Source organism: Eleutherodactylus coqui, chromosome 3 (genome assembly GCF_035609145.1).
Source record: "Eleutherodactylus coqui strain aEleCoq1 chromosome 3, aEleCoq1.hap1, whole genome shotgun sequence".
NCBI lineage: Eukaryota > Metazoa > Chordata > Amphibia > Anura > Eleutherodactylidae > Eleutherodactylus > Eleutherodactylus coqui.
In genome coordinates, this window is record NC_089839.1 from 280,882,752 (window position 1) to 280,898,952 (window position 16,201).

The 16,201-nt window shown below is 44.4% G+C and overlaps 1 protein-coding gene across 1 annotated transcript in view; it reads left to right on the forward strand.

Annotated features, from left to right (window-relative positions):
* The window catches only part of RABGAP1L (RAB GTPase activating protein 1 like), a 332,919-nt gene that overhangs the window by 56,751 nt on the left and 259,967 nt on the right, over positions 1-16,201 (forward strand). Inside the window, exon 7 of the mRNA XM_066597506.1 lies at positions 3,347-3,457. Coding sequence (XP_066453603.1) covers positions 3,347-3,457 — 111 coding nt within the window. The remainder of the gene's footprint in view (positions 1-3,346; positions 3,458-16,201) is intronic.

Sequence of the window (16,201 nt, forward strand, 5' to 3'; positions counted from 1 at the left end):
ATATAATGTGTATATGAAAATTTTCAACAGATCTCTCCTCTGCAGGCTCTATCTCTAATTGCCAGTTTTTCTGTAGCTGATGGGTATAAACTCTGATGTCTCTTAAACTCTGAGCATAGAGAGAAGAGTAGATTCTACTTTCTGTTTCTCTGTAGCACACCCTCAGAAGCAGCAGCGGGACATTACACGCTAGTTCTGAGCAGTATGAATGTGAATCCAGCAATTGCATGATATAAAACAATTACTAAGAGCAGCAGCCAGGTCTCTCTGCTTCTGTCTGCTCTCCCTATATCCTCCTCATCCTCTCCATAGACATCTGAGTGTAGCATGTAACCTGATGCCTCAGTGAACTGATCTGTCTCTTGGTGGATTTTAGTAGTATTTCAGAGTGAATGTTCGGGGCCGAAGGTCGTTGTGGGGGGTTAAAAGTGTCCTATATGTTCTGAACATTCTGACCCTAAATGAAATATATTTCATCTGATGCGAGAAAATCCTTACATCTAAGCATGCCGTAGAATTCCCTACCTCACCACAGTTCCCATTGATATTGTAGCGCATAATTCTTTGACATGACTAGTCACTTCTTTCTTAAAACGAGCTTAAGAAGCTATTTTTGAAAAAAAAAAACGTGTTTTTTTTTGTTTTTTTTCTCTTCCGTAATTATGGCTTCCCAGGGCCTTGTCTATTTGACATGCTAATGTCACAGTCACGGATTACAATGGCTGTCATCACGGTATTCACAAGCCTGGATGGAAAATTGCCCATTCTGCTTTCAAATAAAAATGTTGTGAAAAGCTTTAAAAATAGATGATTCAGAAAAGCTCTTTTATTCGGCGGGTGTTTGCGTCTTAAGGATAAGCAGCTGTAGTCTCACCACAACATGTTTCCTTGTTTCAGCAAGTCACTGTCAAATCGCACTTCAATACAAGAATCACAGTATGAGCTCAAACAAAGAGGTTTATAAGAGCACATCATGTTCTGGTTAGACATTATTAGATGGTAGCGGAGCTATTAGGGTAGCATCTGCCTTTTCTCCAGATCGGTGCATAGGCCGCTTCTTAAAGGAGCAAATGTCAAAAAAGGAAGAAAAAAACCAAACAAATCTGTTGTTCTTACAAGAGGGAAAGCAAACAAATGTTGCAACGGTTTTAAAGACACAGTCCTAGGAAATTTCCTGCAATTGCCTCTATGGCATACGACGGTGGCAAACCTATGGCGCGCATAGCCCTCCCTACTGGCACGCGCCCCATCGGCTGCTCACCACTTGTGAATACCAGCAGGGGCCGCAGCTCCCCTGCCGGCATTCACAAACGGCATTGCTAGCCGCGCTGAACCTGGCACACACTGACTTCAGTGTGCAGCTGGAATCCCCCTCCCCCCTGCCCCGACGTCTCCTACTACTTGGTTCCGCCGAGAGGGGGAAGCATCCGGAAGCACACTGAAGTAACAGTGTGTGCCGGGAGCGTATTAACTCTTTCTTCCCCACCTCTGCCGTAATCAGCAATTCCCAGCAACCTGATTGGTTGTTTGGTGAATCAGCCAACCCAAACAACCAATCAGGTTGCTGGGAATTACCTATTGAGGCAGAAGTGGGAAAGAAAAAGTTAATATGCATGCCAGGACCATCACTCACCAGAAGAGGAGCTGAGCTTCCAGGGCTGGGGCTGCTGTGTGGTGGGGGTCACTATCACCGCTGTGGGGTGGGGGTCACTATCACCGCTGGGGCCATTGTGGGGTGGGGGTCACTATCACCGCTGGGACTGCTGTGGGGGTGGGGGTCACTATTACCGCTGGGGCCGCTGTGATGTGGGGGTCACTATTACCGCTGGGGGTGGGGATCACTATTACCGCTGGGGCTGCTGTGTGGTGGGGGTCACTATTATCGCTATGGGGGGGGGTCACTATTACCGCTGGGGCCGCTGTGATGTGGGGGTCACTATTACCGCTGGGGCTGCTGGGGGATGTTTATATGTGGTGGAAATGGGCAGGGCTGTTTCAAAATAGACAAGGTGCAGATTTTGACTGCTTTTTGGATGCGGAAATGCTGCAGAATTTTCCACATAAATTTCCGCTGAGGACATTCTGCAGTATTTCCACATCCAAAAAGCAGTCAAAATCTGCACGCTGTCTATTTTGAAGCTGCCCTGTCCTTTTTAGAACGACGGGGGTAAAATCATACGCTGTGATAAGCCCCGCCCCCTGACGTGTTGGCACTTTGCGATAAATAAATGGGTTTTGGGTTGCAGTTTGGACACTCGGTCTCTAAAAGGTTCGCCATCACTGGTCTAAGGTATGGAAACCACAAATCTGTGAAGGGCTTGGGTGGGCTTATTCTTAAGTGGAACCTGCCAGTCTGTACATCCTTCCAGGATTTATTTATCTCTTGTGTGGACTATTGCTAGAAAAGTGTAAATAATCAATACTATTAAGGCTGGGGTCACATGGGACCGAAATCTTGCGGAAATCTCGCACGGAAATTCCGCGAGATTTCCGCTGGAGAAATGCAGCTTTAAAACCCGTGGGTTTTGGAATGGCTTCGCCATGGGCATTCCGCTACGGCTATCTTTTCGCTGCAGCTAGAGAGGATAGCAGCTACAGCGGAAAGAATTGACATGCCGCGGATTTTAATTCCGTGCCGCGTGTCAATTTCAGTGCGTTTTTTGCAAATCTCGTCCACATTTCTGTGCAGAAAATTAGGCACCCTCGCCTAAGAAAGATTTGCTGTGTTCCATATTAGAGGGGGCCTTTTTGTTTCTTTTATTTCTTCTGACCCTAACCTTGCTTGAACCAAGACTTTTGTAAACTCTTGGGCAGATAAGCAACGAGTCCTGGCCAACTCCTAGGGTGACGTCACAACGTGACGTTTTCTTGGGAGACTGTTTTTGCGGGGTGGTTTGCCATTGTCGTCTTTACCCCTCACAGCAAGCTGGGTACTTATTTTACCGACCTCGGAAGGATGAAAGGCTGAGTCAACCTTGAACCGGCTACCTGAACCATTCAGGGATTGAACTCGCAACCTTCAGGTCGCGAGTGAGAGCTTAGGACTGCATTCTGCTGCCTTAACACCACACGAGGCTCTCAAACTCCCCCGGGTTACGGATTATTACACTATATGGTTACGTTATTTACTTTGTTGGTGTAGTTTTGAAAGTAGGAGATTTGCCTCTTTTTGGTTTTGGTTAATTTTTGACATCTGCGGTTGTCTTTTGCTCACCTCTATTGGTCCAAAGTGTACCTGCGGGAAACCTAAGATAGAAGGAAGGCACCATGAATGAATATTGGATGAATGAATATCGCTACATTTGTTGCAAGGTATAACTGAAAATGTGTTTTGTTGCCCTAACAGCCCAGTGCCGAAAGATCGAGATAAACTGTTCTTCAAACTAAAGCAAGCTCTGGAGAAGAAAGTTGTCATAACTATCCAGCAGTTGTCAAACAAGGAACTAGTAGTGGAAAGGTGAGTAAAATGGACACAATGTAGACCTTCTACTACTGTCTCTATGTAAGGGTTATCCAGTTTGTAGCATATAGTGTTAATTGAACCCGGCTTGTAATTTTTGCTTATAGCACATCAATGTATTCGAGGTTTCCCATACTTCCTTTTGTTCACTGTATATTCCAAAGGAGGGGCCTTTTATGCAGAATTATCATTCAGACTCTTGCTGGATCGTGTGAATGATGATATGAATGATTCTTCTATCGTTCAGTATAAATGCTTCCAGCGACTAAACGATAATTTGCTCGGTTATCATTCATCTATCATTTTGTACAAGCATAAAAATAAAACTATGATCAGACTGTGAGCAGGCAGATGTTCATCTATGAACGTCTGCCTGCTTTCTGTGAATGGAGGCAGGCGGAAACTATCTCCGACCCGCTCCGCCTCCATTCACTGAGCATTAATGGCTCCTGTGTGAAAGCACAGGAGCGATCATCACTGGGACAGCAACTGTTTCCCCAATAATAAGACCTACCCTGATAACGAGCCCAACCCTACCCCAAAAATAAGCCCTAGGTAAACTACATGTGAAAAAAAGAAAAACAATACTCGCCTAGCAGCCGGCGTTCGGGTCCCCTGGGTTGGTCCGCTGGGCTGTGGTGCTGCTGCAGGCTTCCATGTCCTCTGGCACGCTGACAGAGCAGTTATTCCTTGTAGCGGGGGTTGAATATCCTGCTTCCAGCAAGCTAATGCTCTGATTGGTTAACCGAGCGCCGCATCAGCAAATGAAAACCTGTCCTTCAATAAATGTCTGTGATTGGTTAATTGAGCGCCGGCTCTCATTGGCTGACATGGTGCTTAATTAACCAAACAGAGCATTAGCGTGCTACCTGGAAAGCACTGCTCTGTCAGCATGCCGGAGGACACGGAAGCCTGCAGCAGCTATCTGCGTTGGAGCCTTGATGGGGGAACAGTATCGCTGCATTCTGTATATTGCTATTCTTGTAAAAAAAAAGTGAAAGAGCTAAGGCTCTGGTGGAGCTTGGACTTTGTCTAAAATTTGATGGAGTAGGTGTTTCATAAATTAAAACGAGTCTTATTCACAACCAGCAAGTGTAACGTGTTTCAAGGTACGCAGACCTCTTCATCAGACAGCTGGATTACATACATGTGGATGTGTGAAAAGTCTCCACAGCATCCGTTTATGGGCGACCAGCCGTTTAGCTTGGGCAGCAGCCTACCTACCTCGAAGCTACCTAGTTACACTTGCTGGTGCTGAATAGAAGTAACTTTTACTAGAGAATGTGCATACTGTCAAATTTAACTTCAAGTCCCCATCCTATGAGAGGGCCGCGCCAGAACCTTAGCTTTTCCAGATCTTTGCCACTCTATCTGGAAGCGCTCATATGGTCTTGAGTCAACCAAAGCGCCAGACTAGCAGCACCTACTCTCCATCGACTTTCTCGGCACAAATCTGTCTCTGCTTTGAAGTTGCTCTGCCATTTCTTATCCCTTGCCTCGTTTCTTGTCAAAAAGACCTCGGTGGAGATCGGCTGAACATATTGCATAACACTGTTTTGAAGCAGAAGTTTAAAGGGGTTTTATCATAAAAAAAACCCTTTATCCAAATGAATTGTACTCCCTGTTGCCTCCAATTTTGTGTTCTTTTTTTTTTTTTTTTTTTTTGCCCCGTTTCTCCAATCTCCACGCCCGTCACACACGTTTTTGCCACATCCGCAGATGCCATGTACATTACGGACCAGTTACCTTGGCTGGAAATGCAGCGCTCGCAGCCATGAGCTATTGCACACTCATGCTTGGTAGCGATCGGCACCCACACATGCTCTGTTCAACCTCTTTAACCCAAGTAGCACCCTTTAGTGTGCAGAGAAGCCAGTGCTACTTCTCAAAGGAAATGCCTCGCTTTGCGGATCCGAACGTTCCGTGCAGATTTTCTGCATGATGGTTTTTGTCAATATAGCCACTTAAGAAATTTTTTGGGGGCAGTACAAAATTTGCATTGTGGTGATAAAACCCTTTTTTTTAAAAAAACAAAAACCAAAACACCTTTTTGTGCCCTTAACCACCCACCTACAGTTACGTTAATATCTGCTTGCTGTGTAGTTAGTGCAGGCAGCAACATTAATTTAGAAATGCAAATGCTTGGTTGCTAATATTTTAGTAATTCTACCTTTTGCTGGGACTTAAAGGGGTATTCTAGAGCATATGTAACTTCTGCTATTGATTGGTGGGGAGTCGGGACTGCCACTCAGATCCTCATGGATCAGCCCATTCCCATTGCTGCTCTTACCATGATCAGAGGATTAAACAAACTGCTGACCATAGCAGAGTCAGCAAGCACTGACTGCAGTGACAGCGGCATCGGTGATCCAAGCATTGGGACCCCACCGATCATCTATTGATGACCTGTCATTCATCAATGGCAAAAGTTGGGGTGGATCATCAATATCAGGTCAGTAGGGGACGACTCCCGGCACCCCCTCCGATCTGCGGTTTTGAATACCAGGTGCAGGACTGTATATTGTGTATGGTAGTACTTGTTAATGTAGCTCAATCCCACTCGTTTAATTGAGACTGAGCTGCAGAAAGGCCATTTTATCAATTGATGTGGTGCCACAGCACTCGCCTGAGCAATGCGGCCTCTTTAAATAGCTGATTGGTTCGGGATGCCGGGTGTTGGACCTCCACTGATCTGCTATTGATGGCCTGCCCTAAAGATAGACCATCAATATTTAAAGGGGTTGTCCAGGATGGAGGCCAATTTCCTTAAAACAAAAAAAAAAAGAAAAAAAAAAGGTCCATATGTGTTAAAACAATAAAAGCTGTGATGCTCATCCATTCATTTCCCTGTCGATTCAGCGGTGTAGCTCCTGGTCTTTGTTTACGAACGGATGCCACCTGACTCCTGCAGCCAATCAGAGGCTGCAGTGGTCACATGCCGGTTTCCTGACATGATGGCTCCCAGCGTCTGAGCGGTTATGCCAAAAAGAGCACCATGTGACTGCTGCGGCCTCTAATTGGCTGCAGCAGTCAAGTGGTATCAGTTAGTAGACAAAGACTAAAAGGACCGCAAAAGCTGCAACGCTGGATCGCTGAGGAAATCAGCGGGTGATCACCACTGCTTTTATTGTTTTAACACATTTGGAACCATTAAAAAAAAATCGTCCGTACTCAGATGACGCCTTTTAAGTCCCGATAACCGCTTTAAAATGAGAAGGACTGGGACTAAAACAGAACGTACTAACATGCAGTTTTCGTTCTGTGTGTTTGTTGTGCCGCTCTCTATTTCCATATGAATTATTCTAATGCCCTCAAATTGGCTTTTGATCACGGGGTTGTGGAGAAGCAAAAATGTAGTATAATACAGCGCAAAATACGTAAGCGGGTCAGGACTAAGTGTAAGGCGTCTACAGACATATAGAGCTAGAATGTATTGTACGGCCCCGCATTCTGTTATTGGAGTAAGAACAATGTGAGGGCTTATTCACACAGCCTTTAGAACACGAGTACCAAATGGACAGAACTCGCACGGAAAAGGAACCCTTCACTTGGACCAATATCAGAGTTTGAAAAATCTCTGCATGTCCTGTTTTTTTTAGTTTTTTTTTTTTTGTGGTTATTGTTGAACAAGCACCCATTTTTTTAAATATGGGAGTGTTCAAAAAATGGATCCGACTCGCATGCTGTGCAAATACGATGCACGTTTAACACGTTACTTTGAGCATTACATGAACAAAAGGTCCAGAGCCTTGCAATTTTCTTAAGACGCGTAAAAAAAAACAGATGCAAATCGCATGTGAAAATCCTATAAAAAGTTAAGAAAAAAGGCATGAAAAGGGCTTAAACTCATACATAAAACGTTCACTGACCAGAATTGCATCTGGCGGTGTGAATTCAGCCTAAGCATGTTTTCACACGGGCGTATGTGATTTTTGGTCTGTAAGAAGGGTTCCGATTTGTCATGCGCGATTTCCATAGTTTGTTTTCTTTACGCGCTTAAACAAAAAATAAATAAAAACCACATAAATATACAGGCTCTGCAGTTCCTGGTCATCTTTTTTTTCTATGGTCCCCTTGGTTACATGCATCAAAAACGGATCACAATCATCTCATGCAAATGCATTGTGTTTTGAGTGCAGCCATAGACCTGAATGGCTCTGAACTTAAAAGAAAAAGCAAAAAAATGAAGGTGGAATTATGGACCAGTCTTTTTTGGTCCAAAATCGCAACAATCGACCATGTGAATACGCTTCAAGTGAAGAGACTAAACACTGACGTATAACTTTCCCTTAATATTAATAGTAGTATAACTACTACAACCTGAAAAACCTAGTTTAGTGTAACGAAGGGGCGGTATAATGCCTTTCTGTAATGGTTACATTGTTATCTACTAACATGATTTCTTTGCTCAGTGATGTTCTTCATTGTTTTTCTCCTTTTGTCTATTGGACATGCAGTGCCAAGTGATTGTGCTGGGTTCTAAAGCGTCAGGCATATATGTTAGTATTCCAGCAGGTGGGGGTATTGTATAGTACTTATCGCACAGACGTACTTATCCAATGACTAATAAGTGGAGTCCTGTGATTGTTATTCCTAATATACGGCTGCTGCTATATTTATCACTCACACAATACATTATTGCCGCTTTGTCGTGCTGATTTGAATCTACTGCTGCAAAATATTCTTTGGCCAATAGAACCCAGAGAGTTCCATCATTCCTATTCAGAGTCCTCTGTGATAACGTTGTGCCACATTCTTACCGCTAGCATGCGGGAAGTTATACAGTATTTTGTAGCGTTCCGTTCCCTTATGAAACCCTAGAAGCTAGCTGACAGTAGTTTGGGATATTTACCTTTGTCCCTTATAGAGTATGGAGGAAGCAGGCTGGCTAGGAATTAGTGTGGGTTGCTGCTATTTTGCTTTCTTCTTTTTTGCAGTCTAGTTTTAAAGTTGTAGTTCAGGTGAGTTTACATGCGGTTCCAGGAGACGCATCAGGTGGAGCGCGAGGTTCTCTATCTTTGGGCTTATTCACACCAGTGTATGTTCGGTTCGTGGCTATAGATAACAGACCAGCGAACTATACCGATCCATTACAGTCAATTAGATGATGGTCTTTGTAAAAATAAATTAATAAAAAAACATGACATTTCCTATTTTGATCCATTTTTATGAACTAGAAATGCCCATTCAAGTCAATGAGAGCACAGAAAAAAGCTAGCGTTCACAAATTGCATCTGACAGCTTCATTTCTTTGTTTAGTTTTGTTAAGGCCCATTTGGACAACAATAATCGCTCAAAAGATGTCACTCAAGCGACTTTTGATTGATCATCATTGTGTCATTCACAGCGCCAGATGATCGCTCAAGATGAGCGATCACCTTGCACTGCCAGCAGAGGATGCAGAAGACAAGCGGGGTGTCCCCGCTTGTTTTCTGCATCTAGCTATTACCACGCTCCGAGTGCCCAGCTGTTATACAGCCCGGCGCTCTGAGCGGAGGATGCAGAAGACAAGCGGTATGTCACCACTTGTCTTCTGCATACAGTTGTTCTCGGCTCCGAGCGCCCAGCTGTTAAACAGCCGAGCGCTCGGAGCCGAGAATGCAGAAGACAAGCGGGGTGTCGCGGCATCCAGATGTTTTCTGCACGGAGCGCCCGGCTGTTATACAGCCGAGCGCTCCGATATAGGTATGGAGAACAGAGCTGTACCGCTCTGTTCTTCATTCCCAGCCCGTTATCAGGGAGTGGGATACAGCTGGAACAATAGTATCACTGTGAATCCCTGATAAGGCTCATAGTTGTCTTTCAGCACGCTGAAAGACCATGATGAGCGACGGGATAACGAAAACTGCACGATGTGTGTGCAGTTACACACCACGATTATCGCTCAAAAGAGGGCGATAATCATTGTGTCTAAATGGGCCTTTAGTTGGCACCCGTAGTTATGTGACCTTCTTGTGGTGCTTTGTTTTTTTTTTTCTTTTTTGTTGGCTATAACATAAGTGAGAAAAAAAATGGGCCTCCTTCCATTTTTTTACGCATGAGAGAAATGGTTGACCCAAGGACATCAGCAAAAGTGGACCTTAGGTCACCATACCATAAATTTGTTATGGACATATAGGAACACTCCACGGGGCTTTGATGCGGCTCTCTACTTGAATTCTCACAGTTAGTCATTTTGCTCTATGTTATAATTATCTTGTCTATATAGTAGTGGGTGTGAGTTGGAAGTAGTAAAAGAAGCTTAAATGCTCATCTATGTACACTCATTGTTAAAAAAAAAAAAAAGAAATCAAGCACCTAGAAGGCGTTGTCAGAATCGAATAAAACTTTTTGTGTGATTGTAACATTGATAAAAGTAAGGGTGGTTTCACATTTGCAATGGGGATTCTGCTTTCCTGTTGAGTCCAGGGAGCAGAAAGTAAAATACCTGCAGCCAAACGGTTCCGGCTGTGAACGGAAAGGAACAGCGCCGGCGGACCGCATTGACTATAATTGGGTCTAGCAGCTTTCCGACGGCTTTTATGCAGCGCTTTTTCTTCCGGTATTTTCAGCTGCATCTGTGGGGGAACCTCTGGCGCGAGGTTCCGACGCAGATGTGAAACCACCCTTAGTGATTGCAATATCAGAGCAAAATGAAAATTTATTGCTGAAAACTGACCCCTTGAAGGGAGGGTCTAGTACCCTGGTGGGCCGCCTCTAGCTTGGATGTAAGATGTGATACAGGTGGGCATGGAGACGTACAGGATCCATATGGTATCCTGCGGCATATCGCTTCAGGCTTGCTGTAACTGAGCTTCTAGATCATACAAACTCATAAGCTATTGAAGTTGGAGTCCCAGATGGTCCCATACATGTTCTATTGGTGATAAATTTGTCGACCGGGCAGCCACAGAAGTGTGACAATGTTGTGGAGGCCAAGCATTGTCCAGCTGGAAAATTCCTTTTGAAAGCCCCGCCATGACAGACAACACATGTGGCTGCAGGATGTCCTGAACATATCACTGAGCTGTCATTGTCCTTCGTACCACTACTAGGGGTGACCAACTGTTGTATACAATGGCCCCCCAGACCATTACACCAGCAGGGGGCAGTCTGCGGCTCCACAGCAAAGGCAGGATTGAGGCGCTCACCCCTAGGTCATGGCAGTCATCGGTGCCCAAACTAAAACTGGATTTGCCACTGAAGACAAATCAATTTCACTCTGCAGCGTCCAGTTTCATCGTTCATGACACCCCTACAAATGGAGGTGACAGTGGGTGGTTGTCAAAGGCAGTGCGTGTAATGGGCGTCGTGAAACCAAATGTCCTTCAGCCAAGCCCCTTGAAATGATTCCAAAATATGGGCCTGCAACGCTGGTGCCACTTGTCTCTGCATGATGGACAACAGAACAGTTGGAGTTGCTCGTGCTTCAGGCGATCCTCTCTACTGGTGGTCTGTCAAGGGTGACTGCGTCCTGAGCCCTGTCACATGTTGTGTGCCCTCAGGTCCCAACACCACCTAACAGTCTGGTCAGAACGGCCTGGTGGGGTACAAGCCGTCGTTACGACCATCCAGCTTCTTACATCCCAATAATGCGCCCCTCTCAGATTCTGGTAACGGGTGAAATCTCTTCTCTGCGTCGTAGAGGCATCAGGTGGTCAACAAGCTCCACACAAGCCGAAGAAGAGGTCACTACACACAAGGAGCATCTGAGAGCCTTTTATAGGCCAAGGGGGGAACCACTTTTACGGTCTCAGGTGGCAATAGCCGAATCCTCTTGAGGAGGCAGTCTTGGCACTTGCTGAACTTTCTTGGGCATCTTGAAGTTTTCTTCCCAACAACTGAAACTCTCTCCACAAAGTTCTCGATCCAAAAATTAGTTCATTTTGACTTTGCAATTCATCTGATTGCAAATCGCCACTATAACTGAAACACCAAACTTCGTGGAAAACAAAGTTTGCTTCCGTCACGAAACTTTTGGCCACAACTGGACTTTGTTTACAAAACTTGAATCCTGGTGAGTATTGACACACAAGGTGCATCCGTTGCACCATCGCAATGAGAGGCGACTATTTTGTGCTGTGGATGAGTATTGTCTCCAACAATAGTCAACCTCCAAAAATGGTTTACCGTCTGCGTAGATACATCTTCTCTAACTGACGAGCAGCAAGTGGCTGATCTTTCCATTCTTAGAAAGCCGTATCTGAGAAACATTTGCCAGCATTTTTATTCATCATCCGAAAAAAGGATTAGCATTAAAATAGAATAATGTAATCCGTGTAAAATGCATTTTCAGTCAGCAGGTGTTTTTGTCTTTTCTGCTTCATCCAGTCACAGAACACATCCAATTGCCATTTAGATGTCAGATGTGTTAAATTAAAGCCCTGTAAAGCATTCATCCAATTGCGTGAAAGCCAGGCGCAATTATACGGGAGTCGCATCTAGCAGAATAAAATATGCATTTAACCTTTTCCTATGGTTACATGGGCTGGTTTGTTTTTTTTTGCCCTTTTTGAAGCTTTAAGGTGGAAATTCTTTCAGCAATAAATGGTAAAAAGTAAAAAGATGGTTTGGGCTGAAAGCAGCAATATATGTATAGATCTATAGGACTGCTGATTACTGTAGAAAATGGCAGGTTTACAAGGGAGGGAAACATAAAACTATAAAAATGAGGTTTTTAGAGATAATTCTAAACTAGACTTTTAGATTGAAGGTGCGGGTGGATTAGGTAAAGACTTGTTCACACAATGATTGTAATTCAAGGCTCTTATGATTCAAAGATGGCCAGCTTTGTGCTTTCCACTGAAATATTGAAACAAAAAGCATGTTGGGGCATTACACTCCATTGGTCTGGGTCAGGAAGGGTATGCTTTCTCCTTAAGGAGACACCCGAGAAGGTGTAAGGAGATTTATTAGGCAACCATGCTCCTCTGAGAAATATGCAAATGGAAAGATGGAACAATACCTCTGCAGCGCCACCTATTGGAAGGCAGTATTCCTACAAGAAGAAGGCTTGTGACAGTGACTGGGAATTGTGAGCCAAAGTCAGAATAACGATACACAGATAGCTGTTTGGGGTTTTTTACCCCTTATCAGTGTGCAGCAGGTTTCTGGCTTGGCTATTGAGATGCCTATAGACGTGGGTCAGAAAGGGTATCGTTTCTCCTTAAGGAGAGACATCTAGAAGGTAAATAAGGCCAGCCGCGGCAGGGGATTCCCTTCATCCCCGCAGTGATGCAAGGCTGTTTTCACATGAAAACACCACGCATCCACGGGGCTTTCACATGGTGGCAAGTGCGATATCGCGTTCGCCAGTGTGAAGGAGCCCTAACTGTGCTTTTGACTGCTCCTTTACAAATTGGGCCTCAGCTGTGCTTCAGGTTCAGGTAACTCCTAGAACTGACGTATACAAGTGATCCTGACCCGAGAGTTATATCATGGAGTTTAGTAATCTTCGTAATAGATATATAATCTTGTACTTGACTCCTTACTTCACTGCTATATATATATATATATATATATATATATATATATATATATATATATATATATATATATATATAGTGTGTGTGTTTTATTTATATATATATAAATATTTTTTTTGCCTTCCCCTGGAACAACATTGAGGAGTAATAGGCTGAGCTGGATGGACATCTTTTTTTGGCCTTACATACTAAGTTACTATATAAAATATATAGATAATATGTAATTTTATGTTATTTTTAAACTTAAGTTTAACATGAGTTTTATAAAGTTTCCAACAATTCCTGTCTTGGTGATGGTTAAACATTAGAGATGAGCGAACGTACTCGGTAAGGCCGATTTCGCAATCGAGCACCGCGATTTTCGAGTACTTCACTGCTCGGGTGAAAAGATTCGGGGGTCGCCGGGGGGCGTGGCGCGGTGGAGCGGAGGGTAGCAGCGCGGAACAGGGGGGAGCCCTCTCTCTCCCCCTCTCCTCCCCCACTTCCCTCTGCAACCCCCGCTCACCCACGGCGCCCCCCGAATCTTTTCACCCGAGTAGTGAAGTACTCGAAAATCGCGGTGCTGGATTGCGAAATCGGGCTTACCAAGTACGTTCGCTCATCTCTATTAAACAGCCATTGAAAAGAAAAACGCATCTAAAATGATAAAATGTTATCACAAACATGCTTATGGGTAGAGAAATCTAGACGGCTGTAGAACAGGCCTGATGAGCTGAACACAAAGAAGAGGAACGCTAGGAACACCTGTATGCAGGTATATAATACACTGCCCTGAGATAACTGAAAATCAACACGGCTGAGTATAACTTGTCAGACTAAGTTTATATTATAGAGGAAAACCCAGGGCACAAACACAGGACGCAAAGTGGGCTGAGCACCTCATCAGCGAAACGACTTTGACCAAACAGTCAGCTGAGACTCATAAGAGCATCCATAACGTCCTGTAGAGGGGTATTTTCCACGGGAGAGCGAGGAGAAAGAAAAAGGAAGAAACAAAGGGATACGAGAGAAAGGAAAAAAGAAGCAGGAGTGGAGAAGAGAGAAGGAAATGGCCCACGAGGCCCACGCCAGACGAGACTAGATGGCATCCAGCGGTTAGACTATGATAGATAGATAGATACACACACATACCTCTTATTATTGCTATATCCTTATATATAAAGTGGCTTCACAGTGTGGAGTCTGAAGCCTTCTGAGCAGGGGCCTAACTATAGAGGATGCAGAAAATGCGATTACACTCGGGCCCAGAGCCTTAGGGGGCCCATAAGGCCTCTCTTCTTCATATAGGGAGCCCAGTACTATGACTAAAGCATTATAATTGGGGGCCCTGTTACAGGTTTTGCATCGGGGCCCGGGAGCTTCAAGTTACGCCTCTGCTTCTGAGTATGAGTTGGAGCTACAAAATGGCTGCCTGAGCCTGTGTGGGCGTTGTAAACCCTTTAAGAAAGGTTAAATAGCTGTCTTCTCCTCATTGATTTCTTCAAGGCTTCGCCATGGAAACTGGAGTTCGGATACTCAGAAGTTAATTAAAGTGAGATGCATGCAAATATCTGGGTACGGTAAAAGAGCAGAGTTCTCTATAAAGCACCAGCCTGGCTAATTGTACTGAGTATGTGTCACTAATACAGTAGATTATGTCATCTCGCCCTTCTGCCTACTCGTCTGCCAGCCTTTATATTGTCGTCATTGTAAAAAGCATTGTGGGCTTTCTAGATAAAGGCGGCCTACAGTGATTGTATTGTGATTTCTAGATATTTCGCAGTTGGAATTGTATAAGGCGGTTCTTTACATCTGCAGAATAACATTAATCATATTGGCCTTAATAAAGCTGCTTATATACTTTATCACTCCCCTCGTTGCCATCCCTATTCATTGTTACATGCTCTTGCTGCATTTATATACGGCCCTGTCATCAGAGGGGCATCCTATTAATACCGCTAATTAAATGTTACATTTTGGCGCTTTGTTCAGTTGGGTTTGCTCGCTGTTTGTTGTTGTTGTTGTCTGGCAAGATTGAGGAAAAGTATGTCGGCACGAAGTTCCGGCTCAAAATGCCGCAAGAAAACAGCCTGCGTGGAGTGTGCTTTCTTTGATCCAAAAGCTGAGCAGCTAAGCAGAAACTGAACCAACCCCATTTAAGTAGTCAATGTGGTCCATCCAATGCTTTTTCGGGTCCATCCAGAGACTGAGCCATTCTGCCACACGGATTTCTCTTGCACGCTCCCCAAACGGAGCAGGAAAGCGGAAATCCCCAACGCAGATGTGAAACCACCCTTGGCTTTGCCCAGTGATGACGATATTGTCCGTTTTTGTTGTTGGCGTAAGGAGTCCTTCAGATGGACACAATCCTGGCACATTTCAGTGTCTGTATTTTGGCTGCAATTCTTGGCCCAACTGTTCTAATGACCCTAATTAATGGTATCGTAGAAACCTATGATGATGAGAACATTATTGGACCTAAGGTTGACCTGGGACTCTGGGCTATGATGGGGGCGATAAAGTGAGGTGGCATTGTGGTCACAAACATGCTTGCCCTTAGTGTACAGCAGAAGTTGTCACCTTGTTCTGTTTTCCAGGCTCCAGAGATGGATAACAGAAGTGTCCAGGAGGTCGTTGATCTCTTCATAAAAAGTTCTTGGAATGATTTTTCTTTGTAGACCCAATAACCTTTTGCATGCAAATAACCTCGGTTTGTCTCTAATATTTGACAGCTACCGGTAGAGGTAACTGACTACAAAGATGTTTAATCTATAGGATGTAGGGTGTTAAAGTAAGAAAAAGAGATCCAAAGTAAGCTTCTAACCAGGTCTGGTTTTGCCATATGGTAACCTCCACCATCCGAATGGGGGTTACCATCTCCGTGAGATAATGCAGTAAGAAGTGAAGAGTGGAGGATCAGGGCACACTGGGCACCAGGGAGTCAATTCAGTGTCAAGGCAGGAAGATTGGTTCAAAGTGACTTTATTGGAAGAGCATCACATTTCGGCATTGGAATTATGCCTTCGTATGGCCACATATACAAAAGGGTGAACAGAGATTTGAAACTAGCACCACAGCTATGGGGCACTGTGTGACGTCATTAGTCCTGTCTTCTAGTGCACCTTCCTCCAAAGAACAAGGTGATCCTGCACTGCTGGAGGTAGGAGCGCTAGAAGATGTGGCTAATGATGTCACACATTGCCACTTAGCTTGGGCACCAGTTTCAAATCTATTTAGTCTCTGTTCACCCTTTTCTATAGGTAACCAGACGGAAGGCATTATTCCGTGTTGCTCTTCC